At 37.5% G+C, this 13,794-nt stretch overlaps 1 protein-coding gene across 4 annotated transcripts in view; it reads right to left on the reverse strand.

Moving 5' to 3' along the window:
• Positions 1 to 13,794, reverse strand: part of ncam1a (neural cell adhesion molecule 1a) — a 189,534-nt gene that overhangs the window by 16,225 nt on the left and 159,515 nt on the right. For 3 of the 4 annotated variants that reach the window (XM_079487165.1, XM_079487164.1, XM_079487166.1), the window contains 2 exons: positions 446 to 570; positions 154 to 334 (listed from right to left, as the gene is read on the reverse strand). In XM_079487165.1, coding sequence (XP_079343291.1) covers positions 154 to 334; positions 446 to 570 — 306 coding nt within the window. Of the gene's footprint in view, positions 1 to 153; positions 335 to 445; positions 571 to 7,837; positions 7,886 to 13,794 lie in introns of all 4 variants that reach the window. The other variant, XM_079487163.1, reaches the window with a different exon arrangement.

Below are 13,794 nucleotides of genomic sequence, written 5' to 3' on the forward strand. Positions count from 1 at the left end.
GGAGGCCAGGCCACAACCTGTTAAGACACAAGGGTGGCCAAGGTAACCCACAACAAGACCTGGAGTATGATGGCGGTTAGGGTGAAGGAGAGGATCGGGCTTGTTGGCTGCAAAAGGTTGGCATGGGCTGCGGGTTCAGGTTCGGAATGGTACCTGGAATGGCGGTGGGCTCTGGCGAGGTCCTGAAGGAGAGGAATCTAGGTACAGATCTGCCCCGCAGGTTTTCGGCCACAACGGAGATGTCATAGTCCGTGTTCCATTCCAGGCCCCTCAGCACAACGAACTCACTGCCATTGGGCAGGCTGGTCTCTGGTTTCCAGTCCATGCGATGCTTCTGCAGATACACAGGTGCAGACTAGTTATAACGGAACCAATGCATAGTGATCTAAATAATTCAGCCGTTCAGATGGGTTAAGTATGTTAGCTCATGTCCCATCATACTCACAGGTTTGTAGCGCACAAGATACTGTTTAATGGGAGAGCCCCCATCGTCCTGCTTGATCAGGTGGACCTTTATCTCGTTGCCTGAGGATTGTGGTGTAGCCTCGAGTTTGGGAGGATTGGGTTCCCCTAGGGAGAAAAAGGCCAGAAAAGTGGTGTTAGGGACAACAACACTGATTGACTGCTCACATTCAAAATGTGCCTCTAACCCAAAAGTATTACAGAAAGTTTGTAACTTGAAAATCTGATCCTATCTGTTTGGTAACCATGGTAATTTCAGTTAGGACCTCATTTAGGACAAACACTTTCTAAGTGCATTATACAATTGTAACTATAGATAGGAAAGTGACAAATAACCCTCTAAACGAACAGTTGTCCTAACTTTAGGGTTTCTAAACTTGAGATAAGATACGATTTTGTAAGATAGGATAGGAATCCCGAATAAAGTTAAGATTTGCTTCTGTAATTCGAATTTGTGAAAAATCCTTATATTTTAGGCATCAAATCCCTAAGATAAGAAACTTTCTGTGATACGCCCCCAGGTGAACATCTCCACTACTATTTGTATTTAAGCAGGTTTGTTTACAGCATATTTGTCTGGTCTTCAAGTAAACATATCTAAGCATCTTTAAAACAAGACACATTCATTAGCGAAGGTAAGAATTTGTTATATTAACTTATTTTTAGGGAACAATTTATTTTTATTATAAGAGCAATCCTTACTATATTTTGTTAGACGTGTGGTTAAAACAGGAAACAGAAAAGCTATTTGCTGATGATGTAAGACAATTACATCCAAAAGGTTAGTTTATAAAAAACTATTTTGTAAAATAGGGCGGTCAAATTAATTATTGTGATTAATCGTATTCAGAAAAAAACTTTGTGTTTATAAACACATACATGTATGTATTCAATAAAAATAAAAATATTTATAAACGTTTATACATCCTTTCAATTATTGGTAAATATATCTGAATATTTCTTAGATATACTGTATATGTATACATTTATGTGTATGTGTTTGTGTTTATACATACAAATTATTGTTATTATGTAAACATAAACTATTATTGTGGATGCGATTAATCACGATGAATCATTTGACAGCCTTAAAAGTATTTTTTGTTCCATTTAGGGATTTTAAAGACACAATGGTGACTTCACTATGACAACGGGATGATGTAATCCTTTTATTTCAGATACTCATATAAAGAATGTAGTCATTGCCTTTAAACATGTAATATGGAAATAGGCTAGCTAATTAAATCATTTGCTAATTTTAGTCAAGAATGAATTGACAGTGTTGACCTGGCGGGGGAATTTAAAGGGCTATTAAACAGTATATCAAAGCTTGTGCAAAACCATGCACAAAAACAAAAAATGAAATTAATGATCAAAGGGCGAGATGCAACGCTTTACAGTTGAATCACTTCATTCCTGAAGTTCTCATTTTTTGGCTGTCGAGACATCTCATTGCTGAGGCTTTTTGGCAACATAATGATGACTTCTGCCTCCCATCTTTCCAAATGTGGTACATTAATGAAAACGCTTGGCTCTCATGAGATACAGGGGCATGTGGAGGGCTGTAATGAGAGCCTGGTCCTGTTTTGGTGGCAACGATGGAGCGAGAGTTGTACTGTAATGCAGTCTCTGGGGGATCTTGTTATCTCCACTTGCCCACTAATGACAGCACTCCCTTAATTATCCTCTAAGCTTTGATCCGAGATTTTTTGCTACTGCTTTTAATAATATCATCGGGCCAAAGGGGGAGGAAATGTGTGCGTGTAGGAGCTTGTTTGAGTTGTAAACTGTCTACCTATGTCACTAAAGAAACCCAGGAGAAGCACAGTGCTCTGCTCCCATTAATCATCATAAAGAGCGGCTTGACAAGAGACCCTATTAGGAATTAACAGGACACTGGGTAAATACCGCCAAATATACAAAACATGTCAAATGGGATGCATTTAAAGTAGAGGTCATAGGATCTCAAGTGTTAACCTAGAGAGATTTGAAGCAATGTTTGAGGTTCAATAGTAGCTCTATCGATAGCGTTTGTGATAGCTTTTACAACAGAAAACAATGTTGCTTAACAACAACAGATAAATGTTAGCATAGTACGGCACTTGCAACAGAAGAACAAGCAGTAAACATTTCAATACAATATACTCTATAAATTATTATGACTGTATACCCAGTTAACACAGTTACGTTGTGAGGACGTACAAGACTGACACATTATATTTAGGTCAATGACATGACATGCATATTTTTTTATTATTTCCTTTTAAAATAACTTAATATATTCATGACATGCGTCAGATTATTCTCTAAAACCTATGTAGTTAATAATAATAAATATTAAATTATATTTTGGTATTTCAACCTTGCAAAATGGCAGACCGTTTAACTGTCCAAACAAACAGATTAAAACAACTTTTATAAATTATGTTTAAAATATAGACAATTCTAAATAAGACGGCATTATTTTATATTCAAAACCTTTCCTATAAACAAATGTCACAAATATCAGTCGCATGTTCTTAAATGTAAGGGTGGTACAACTGCAACTGCAAAACCTGTCTAAAAACTTTACATCCTTACAAAAGTATGTCCATTTGTTAAGGTTTTTTTAGAAATCCCCTTTTTTGACTTTAGAAGCTTATTTTGTCATTGACCCGTTTGCTAAAGTGAGCACAAATGCTCAACTTCTCAGCTTTTTAATTTGTAATGCTAATAAAAACGGGTAAACTTTGTAGATTCAGCAAGATACGGTCGATGGTATCAGAAAACAACTTGACATTAATTATACATGAAGTATCCCTTTTATGTAGTAACTTAAGATTTGAAACACAAGATCAAAAGTTCATCCATCTAAAAAAATAGTTTTAAAATTTTAACAACTTTATAGCTCAACAAAAATACATGTAAACTTGTTTTCTTCTATAGCAAGTGCATCACTGAAAACTATTCAAAATGATGTTATGCAACAAACTCTGAAGGAGCTAAACTTGAACCCAGAACACTCCTACAATGACCAACTAACATTTGATATTTTGCATCCAGGTGCACTGTAACAATGATCCCATGTCCTGATATATTGACCTATTTGTAGTTTTATAGTGAAATAAAAAGACATTTTGGAGATATTCACACCAAGATGAAGTTAGTTCAGGCATGCATGAAAACAGGCCTAAGGTTGTTCCTCATAATGAATTAATACTTGATTAAGGTTTGTAACCGAATGCTGCAATTTAAATGAAAACAAGTTAATATGAAGACAAACAGTGCAGAGTAATGCCAGTTAAACATGTTATCTGAGATCCATCATGAACATTTATTCCAGTTAGGTGAAGGATTTCCAGAAGCTAAGAAGACAAAAACAGGGATACATTAGGGTTACAAAGAGAAAAAGGAAAACAGGACACATGCTCTATCATGCAAAGGACTCAGGTACACTAGTGTGCAGTTCAATCACCTACAATGAATACAAATCATGATTGTTTCTTGACATTTTTAGTAGGTAAAAACCAAAAACATCTCATCTCAAACCAAGTGTATAAAGAAATATTCAGGAAAGAAAAGAAAGCAGAGGAATTAGCTCAAAATACATGTGAGGCTGTTCATGTTCTCTTTGTATTATCATGTACCCGAGGAGGACAGTGACAGTGGGTGTATTCATGAGACAAAAAACGACAATTAGTCCATGCAAGAAACTGGGTTGAGAGACAGAGAAGCCAGAACAGAAGTCTGTGTGTGGATGTGTTCATGCAGTTATATTAATTTAGTGGTATTGTTAGTCCCTTGGGATGCAAAACACACACCGCAGTTCAAGCATCACTATTTTCAGATTTTTCATATGCAGTTTTCATAACAAAGATCTCTTTTTAAATGATAATGCACTAATAAACAAAAGAATATTATTGAACTTTGATGATTAAGGGTCCCGTCCCAAACTGCAAGACATTTGTTAACACAATGTTGTTCTATCTGTCTGGTCAAATAAATAGAAAAATGTGTAAAGGTGTTCACAGTGTTTGGGAAAAAAAATCATCCTACGAATGGCGTACTTGGGTCAACTTTGAAAGTATTCTTTATCAATGAACTTCACATTTAAAGTCTAAACAAATTTCTTACTCGGTTTTTGGACATCAGTCCAAACTCCAAAGTTTACTTACTCTAGAAAGTTATATATCATTTATTAAAAAAAGTTTAGAAGATGTAAGGTGAAATGCTTTCAAAGTCAGCAGAGTCTATTATAAATTGAAAATCAATAACTAAATTCAAAATGCAGATCACTTCACAGCAAGTGCTACTGCAGGAGCATAAACTTTTGGATTTCTGTCTCGGCAGAATATAAAGTATGCAGCTGAAGACGTCTGAAAAATGATTGACTCGAAAATGAAAAGGCTCGTAAATCTTGATGGTATCGGGTGGGCGTTTCCTCTAGCCTGCCCTCATTAACTTCAGCTTTGTTTTCACTCTTAATGGATGCCGGACCAAATAAATAAAAACGTAAATCAACAAAAAATTACCTTCTGTTCACCAGCGAAGACGACATCACCAGCACCATGCAAGAGCCATATGACACAGTCACATGAAACGCACGTACATGATTGGTTGAAAGGAAAGTGGAGGGGGGGGGGGGGGTGGGTCACATGGAAAATACAAAACATTGAAAAAATTAAACAAACATGGAACAAGAGAATGAAACGTGTTAAGACCAAAAAGTACACAAACAACAAAAAGAAAACACAAATTATAAACAAATACGTCTTGGTAACATTAGATAGTGTGTATAGAACTCAATGGAAATGATCCATAAAGCAATTCCAGGACTGAGATTTTGCGAATCGTAGGGGCCAGATATCAACTTGTCTTAGAGGTCAGTTAAACTATGCACTGCAAGATTATGGTCCAAATTGCTTTATGAATCTATTTGACAGAGAACAGTATTTCCTCTGACTAGGATTTAAAAACAGCTCTATTACAATATATTGAATTATATATTCTTGAGAAGACTGCATGCCATCAAAAGCGCTTTCAAACAACCCAGCAGGCCGGCCGAAGGCAGAGGAAACTCTGTGGCGTTGATGGTGCAGAATAGATAAATACAGCATCCTCTAGCACCACGGTATGTTGTGTAACATGGAAACTAGGTACTACAGAATGAGTTCATGAGAAGCATAAAAGGCAAAGTCTGGTCTCAGGTCGGGGCAGCATGAAAGGTTTCAGACTATAACAGTACATGCGGATCTAGGATCAAAGCCCCTATTCATGATCTTTTCCACCAAGATATGAAAGACAAAATCCAATCTTAGATCAGCACACTTAGCCTGAGAAAACATATATGAGCTCAGGACTGCATCTGAGAGGGCTATTGGGGAATATCTACATGGATGTGGACAAGAAGTGTATAGTTGTATCTATAATACTGGTCAAAGACTAGGCATGATGGGCATGTACACTTCAAGAATTAGAGCAAAATGTATATATTTATTTAAAGGTGCAATGTATAATTTTTGGGATAACGTATTGACAGAATTGCAATATAATATGCATAACTATGTCTTCAGATGTGTATAGTAACTTTGTAATAGAACCTATTGTACTATTGCTCTTTGTATGACATATCGCTTATTGCTCCCGAACTCTTTGTAAGTCGCTTTGGATAAAAGCTTCTGCTAAATGACTAAATGTAAATGTATAAAGACCTTACATAATGAAGCGTTATGTTTTATTACCTTAGAATGAGCTTTTTCTTTCTACATACACCACAGGTCCACTTACATGTAATTCACCATGTTGTTTCTACAGTAGCTCTAAACGGACAAACTGCTTTACAGAACACATTTCGTAAATACACTATCTCCTTTAGCAAAGAAGCGAAAACGCGACGACATCTTAGTCCTGTGTCAGCCACCCTAGTGCCTTGAAAGGGAGGGGGGAGTGAGTAGCTGGTTGCAATTCTCAACTTCACCACTAGATGCCGCAAACTTTTATCCACTGGACCTTTAAATAAAATTAAATAACTGGAAGATCCAAATCTAAGATAGCTCACAGATTAATCTTTAAAGAAAAAACGCATTACACATCCACAAAATACATAACACATTCACTCGGTATGAAACAAGTGCCTGCTAAACCACCAATTTATAAACTCTGAAATCTTTGTGCTGATTTATAGGACTCATTATAATGAGACGAAAAACAGATCTTTTGTTTGCTTCTCCGTCAAATACTCACACAACCATAAAAACAACTACATTTTAACTTCTTTGATGTGTAAGGAACTTCTACTTTTGTACATTTTAAACCTGCCATTCAATGTCAGCTCAGCACAGAATAGTCAAACAATGCCTACTTCTTAGATAAAGACCCTGTCATATCTTTAGCTGAATAAGACATAATAGCTATCTCTCAAAAGGAACAATCTCTCTGTGAAAACCTTTTTTCAAGCCCTCCCAATTTCTGGTCCATTTGACGAGAGATCAGGTATAACCCATGCTGTCACAAAACAGTATTTTAGTCTAACGCTTGAATGAATCTTCTAAAGGATCATGAAAAGTAAGAGAGCATGTTACAGCATTTCTTAAAAAATCCACTTGTACAGAAGCAGAGCTTTGTACAAAGCATTGTATTTTACAGTACAATTCTGTAAAATAAGATCGTAGGCTTTGTGGCCAAAAGTCTGCGGGTTTAAACACAGCGAGGTGCAACCCATGAGGTATCACAAATGTTTTTTAAGCACTGCAAACAACCCAAATTTCTCCAAGTCTTGTGTAGTACAAGTCACTTTAGACAAAAACATCTGCTAAATGACTACTTTCTTACATCTTTAAAGGATTTTGTAGAAACGGCGACCCCTGAGAATGCTAATATTACCATTTTGCTTAATGTTGTGAGGACAGAGTCATTAGTTTCCACATTCAAGTATGCAACACATCTCATTAATATATCACAGTGCACACTATGAGAACAGCACTCCATGCTGTTATGAAATATTAAGAGAGATTCAAATCACGGCATGAAAAATCAGCACACGTCTAAACAGCAATAATTCAAAGGTTAACCAATAAACTCAAGGACAAAAAGGCGTGTCGACTCATATTCCTGTATGTCTACGATGCAGTGACATGTTAGACAGGTGAGCGAATCTACAAGCTGATGTTAGTGATGGTTCTCTATGGAGGCTTGGGGTCTATGAGCGCAGTCCCACCAGTTACGGTTATGTCTCATTCCCCAAGCCCTCACTAAATCTGTCGCCTCTACTACAAATGCGTGTTCTCTTTCTATTGCGAGCACCAGCGTTCTTGACTTCAGGTCTAGGTGAGGCGTATAAACGTGTAGCAGACGGATAAAAGTGGCAAACAACACGGCACTCAGTCGGCATACTCACTAAGGTCTGCGGTGGTTGGAGGAATGGAAGTTGGAGTCTCAGGAGACACTGGAAGATGGTGAGAACATGGTGAGATATACTTGAGTTGTGCCATCATGATGGTAGAGCCAATATGACTCCATCTTAACATTTCACAGCAGTTCCGTATGAGCTAACTACCGTAGTGATATTTAACCAGCAGTCCAATGGCAGGGGTGCATGCAGCCCAAATTTAATAGCTTCCCGGTGTATAGACGGAAACAAACACTACATGGGCAAAAGTAAAAGCATGGCAACTAATTTAAGGTTAGGCACCATTAAAGGGACAGTTCACCCAAAACTGTCATCATTTACTCACCATCTTGTCATTTAAAACTTGTATGGCTTACTTTCTTACACAGAACACAAAAGAAGATATTCTGAAGAATGTTGGTAACTGAACAACGGAGGTACCCATTTACTTCTATTGTACAGATACAAAACCAAGTCAATGGGTACTGCTGTAGTTTGGTTACCAACATTCTTCAGAATATCGTAAAAAAACATTCAACTAGAAGCGATATTATTTGGTATTCTTTAATATTCCTTGTAAATAACAAAATAAATTAAATTAAAAAAAATACTTTTGGCCATGTAGTGTACAGTATTTGAGTGCATCAAAAACAGCATCATGAATTGAACCTAACCACATTTGAAACATGTTGCTTCATAGGGCAGCAATTAAGTAAAAAGGACATATTTTTGACACCACAACTCTAAGCAAGAGGACAACAACATTTCCTAGAACATCCGTTTCTTCAGCTTCACCGTACAAAAACAACTTAACGTGTATGACGACAGAGTCCATAACCTGCCTTATGCTAACAGGCTTAAGGGCATGCATAATAACCCTCATTTAAATGCCGTGGTTTGCACCACAAACATCAAGCCTCAAAGACGCTGCTTGATTCCCCAAGTGCCATTTTTTCCTGGAAGTGCATTAGTGCTAGTGACACCTTCAATATGCACTCATCTTCTGTATAATCTGAGAGAAGGCTGCCTTTCATTGAGCTCAACCTCAGAGCCGTGGAGTAAAATGATAAGTACTTTGAGTGGAAGGTAATAATATGATAGAGGGCAAAATATCTTCCATTTCCTCCCTTTAGCTTAACACAATTAGGCAGAGGCGTGGCCTGTTTGAGAGCCAACTGCCTGACTGATGACAGAACTTTCAAAGAGTTTCAAAGACCTTTTGACTGAAGGATGCAGAGCTTCTGTTTTAATCTCGTTTTTTCTCTTCTCAGTTGTAAATTCATTTCAGGGATTTTTATGTACTTGGGAACAAAAACAGCACAGTACGCTCAAAAATTATTTCTGCCGCTTTCTCAATTTACATACTAAATATGAGCTATTGTAATCTAATACTTGACATTATACTGTTTTGTCACAAACAGTGTGTTTCAAAGCATACCATCAATTTATACTTTTTTTTGCTTAATTCATTTGTGTCTACATCATTTTCCCAACATTCTTTACAAATGAGAGTTAATGCTTTAAATAAAGTGCCATAAAAGATGATAAGAAAATGAATAATTTCTCTAATGTTGGATATTGTAGGTGGTAAAGCATTTGTTTAACTTGACAATGGGCGAATGCAAAAAAAAATCGTATCAACATTATTTGTAATTTATAGTCCAATATCAGTGCACTCACTAGTCTCCAATGCTTTGAACATACCGCCAACACAATGTTACATAAGATTACTTATTTATTCATATAATGTAATTAATGGGAAGTAGTTACTTGCAAAAGATTCTGTTTGATTAAAATGGCAATTTATAAGATTTCACTCAATTTGTTAGTTTTTTACACAAGATAAGAGTTCAAAGTTTAATTGAGCATTCAGAAAGCCAGTTTCTAATGTGTGGATACACTGCCCACAATTTCATTTTGTATGTGCAGTAGAGCCCAATAATACATTTTTGAGTATAAATGAGTCTGTTGAGGATTAACAGAACATCAATTAAATCAGATTGATTTCAGCATCAAAAGTACCATATTGAACCCAGTTGTTTTCTTAGTATAATTCCATTCGTATAGTACCAACTTTCTTTGTAGACACTGCAGGCTCATTGACCTAACACAACTCTGCCCTCTTATACAATTTTGTCTACAAGTGCACAACGATAAAATCCATGCTCAAATAGAATTGCATTATCCGCCTCAGTTTGATTAAATGCTGAGGGTTGGTTACTTTGTGGAGATATCTCCAAGTAGAGGGTGGAGTTAAGAGCATTCAGTGCCTCAGAGACCGGGTCAGAGAAAATTGCTTCGCAGAATAATAAGGATTATCATATCATAAGTGTTTCATGTCAAGGGGAATGAAGGGGATGTTAATGATTTTGCGGAGGAAATCACAATTAAAGCGCTCTAGAACTGCACCTGAGCACACAGACCATCTGGTAGGTCATTGGCCTGTGTCTCTATCTGCCAGAGCTGTATATACCGGCAGTGAAGCAGAGAAACCACTGAGACCCACCAGATGTGTCTGGCAATAGACCTAGTTACAGTCACCTCTCATAGTCCAACATAACCTGTTTAAGAGTGTGCGCTCACCAGTGTACACACCCTTTCCGACTGCATTAAACTGCATTTTGCAGAGGTTTGGTTGTTTCCCAAGCATCATGGTGGCAGAGCATGGTGCTAACAATAGCAAGGTCATGCGTTTGATTTTCAGGAGACACACATACAAAAACCAACTGGCTTACAGACTACAAAATTATTTCCCACCTCTGCAACCTGATGCATCACATCCACATTCTGTATATACAGAAAAAGCTGATATTTCAATCCGGTTATCTCTTACACCGCAGGTTAAATACAGCGGTTAAATTTGACTGTATCGTTGACTCGACTGTACGATTGCAATGCCTTGCCTTGCCTCTGTGACCTCCATTACCCTGCTATAATCTACTGTGGGATCAAAGCAGATTTTTACTTTGTCTCTGCAGGACCCTGCTGTGGTCCACAGTTTTCACACTCATATCAAAAACGGTAAGGTGGTGTCAACTTGACCTCTGGGTGTGGGTGATGGCCCTAGCAATCAAAAGGCCCATCACAGAGTTATGCACTCTCTATTTGTCTCTGTGAATATTTAAGTTGAACACATGAGCAGCAGAGGTTGGTTATCCATCAAAAAACTCCCAAAGGTCTCTGCTCCTCTCTACAGTATGTGACAATTCCGGCTAGCCCTGTCATCACTCAATCTCCATACGAAAACACAGCCTCTTAATTCAGTGATAGCTTTTAAAACGAAAAAAGGCTACTCGCTTACTTTAAATGGCTGGTCCCTGCAGCACTTTCCACAATAATGTGAACTATACAGTACTCTTTAACTATTTCTACATGGGCCAGAGGAGCAGATATCAGCGGGAGGAAGCAGGATCTCAATTGTGCCACTAGCAAAAGTCATTTGTGTCTGTCTTCTCGACTTCCTCCAGCACTCCAATGGTTTAGACAGTGGCATGGCCTGTGGTGATAAATCTCTGACACGAACATGCAAGGGCTTCCGAACATCTTCTTCGAAGCTTCATCTTTGTCAAACTTTGCCACTCGCTGAAAAGTCGCACTTGTCAAACTTTTTTAAGTGTTAAAAAGTCACTTTATGAGTTGGATATAAACACTCATTCTTTTTTCTGAGATAACAAATGAGTTGTTTTGATCGTTTATGTTGAAATAGAGAAAACATTCAAGTCTTAAAATTGTACTGTTGTCTACAGTTTGTGAAAAATAAACCCGCTCCTGACTGTCACCGTGGTTTCGACATGCCATTCGCAAATTGACAAATCACTGGTCAGTATTTGGAGCGCCTGGATCATTGTCCCACAAATCACCTCTCAAATCTCACAGGTATGCTGAAGAGAGAATGGACAATGCCATCAATCTACCACATTACATTACCATTACAAGACACGGTCTCTGCCTCACCCATTGCCTCTTTTTATTCCTCTGTGTAATGACCATGGGAAAGTTTGCTTGGTCAAATGATTCCTGTCACTGTCAGGATAATGAGGACAATACAGAGTCCCGGCAAGAGAATATTGTCAATTAAATTAGCAACAACTTTATCACAGCGTAACCTTTGCGCAACCAATACTAAACGTAACTCGCTTTTTATTGTGTAAACAAACATCAGTCAATGTAGTGACCTACAACCAAAACACAAACACCGTGTACAAACTTTGAATTAAACACCTGCATTAGCAAACAAGGTCAAGCCTCTCTTACAGATGAAATACAAATTGTTTGTTTTGAGACCTGGTCGATTTGAATTTTTTATGAGTTCTATTAGAAAGCGGAGGGAGGAGATAACTAGAAAGAAAGTCCGACTAGGGGGATATCTAGTATGTTTGTTTAAATGGTGGTTTTACATCAACAGACCCCAGGGAGCCCAGACTTTTCTTTCCTATTCAGCCCACAACCTAATGCAGCAGAGTCAGTTAATCATGCGTTAATTGTTTCATGTCGCATGATTTAGTTCAAGCAGGTGCATTATTCGGTGTCGAAATAAAAAGAGCAATTTTCTAAAGTGAGCCTCCAGGACGGCAACTAACAACCACCGGTCTAAATCATCTTGCAGCAAACCTTGATTCTCATTTGAGTAATAGAAAGGAAAATACAACAACGGATATAATGTGAGCTGTCACAGTCCTCTGAAGCACAGGCTGCAATCAAAGCCTCTATTTTTAATTTCCGAGGAGAAAGAAAAGTTTAATTTAAAATGCACTTAGCTATTCAAGTCCACTTCAAGGAAAAACGACTCATTCTGTTCTAAATACATTTTTATTTTAAGACCCTGTGAAATGAAATATGGATTTCTGTGGCCTTTACTTCTATTATTATGTCCATTAGAGTTAAGAAAATTTATATTCTAGTGCACTAGTAAAAGTTGACAAATTCCAAGGCTTGGAAGATGGCCCAAAAATATCAGTGACTCATCGTTCTCTAGACTGACCACATCTCCTCTATTACATTAGAAATAAATGACTCCAACTAGCATTCAAATAGAAAAATATTTTGACAGGAAATACATCATCACAAAACTACACTCGGCAGCATTTTCATAAGGTCTTCACAGCTCCACGAGTTTCTTCAAAGGCTTAGATTCGGCAGGAGTGTTGCAAGTAACCGGGTGAAATGGGAGCAAATGGAAAAACAAACAGACAGGAGAATGAAAGAAAGCAGTGAAATGGAACACTTACTTTTGAAAGGGGAGCCTGATGTCCAATGGAACAAAACGAGATGGAAAACATGATGAGAAACATAAAAGAAATCAGCCGATGTGAGAATAATAAGAATAAGATGGAGTGGAGAGCCAATTACAAATCGCCATTTTGGGATTCATCTTATAAACAAGCGAGAAAATCACCTTGTTGACTAACGTTTAGAGCAATTTTAGTTTATGATGGCCCTAAATGGCAAATGTGAGTGACCCAAATTAACTATTGAGAAATAAGGAGGGGAGTGTAGGGACTGTGATAGCAGAGAGAGTTGAAGCATAGATGAAACGTGATGAGAAAAATAATAAGAATACATATCAGCTTGTTTTTGAGTTGCTGTGCATCAAAAAAACGATTCACTCCTGCCACACATAATACATTGTACTACCAAAGGAAAAATAAACATGTATTTGAGTTTAACCCGTTTATCTTTTTTTGGGTATTCAAAGGGAAACAAGCTTATTATAGTGTGACCATATTTTTGTAACATTATTACGAAGAGCTTTTGTATGGCTGGATCAAGCGAATTGGATCAATAAACTGGATTAATACAATGACAAGGAAAGAGACTTTTCATGCATTTTAAACTCCAGTCATTTAATCCCCGCAAGTGTACGAGGAAATTGAATAATCAAAGTAAAACTGTGTTTCTGCTCATCCCACATTTCTTGCCGACTGACTTTTCTAATCTGCTTCCAGGCGGAACATCCTAAGCTTACA

Source organism: Barbatula barbatula (genome assembly GCF_947034865.1).
Source record: "Barbatula barbatula genome assembly, chromosome: 22".
Taxonomy (NCBI): domain Eukaryota; kingdom Metazoa; phylum Chordata; class Actinopteri; order Cypriniformes; family Nemacheilidae; genus Barbatula; species Barbatula barbatula.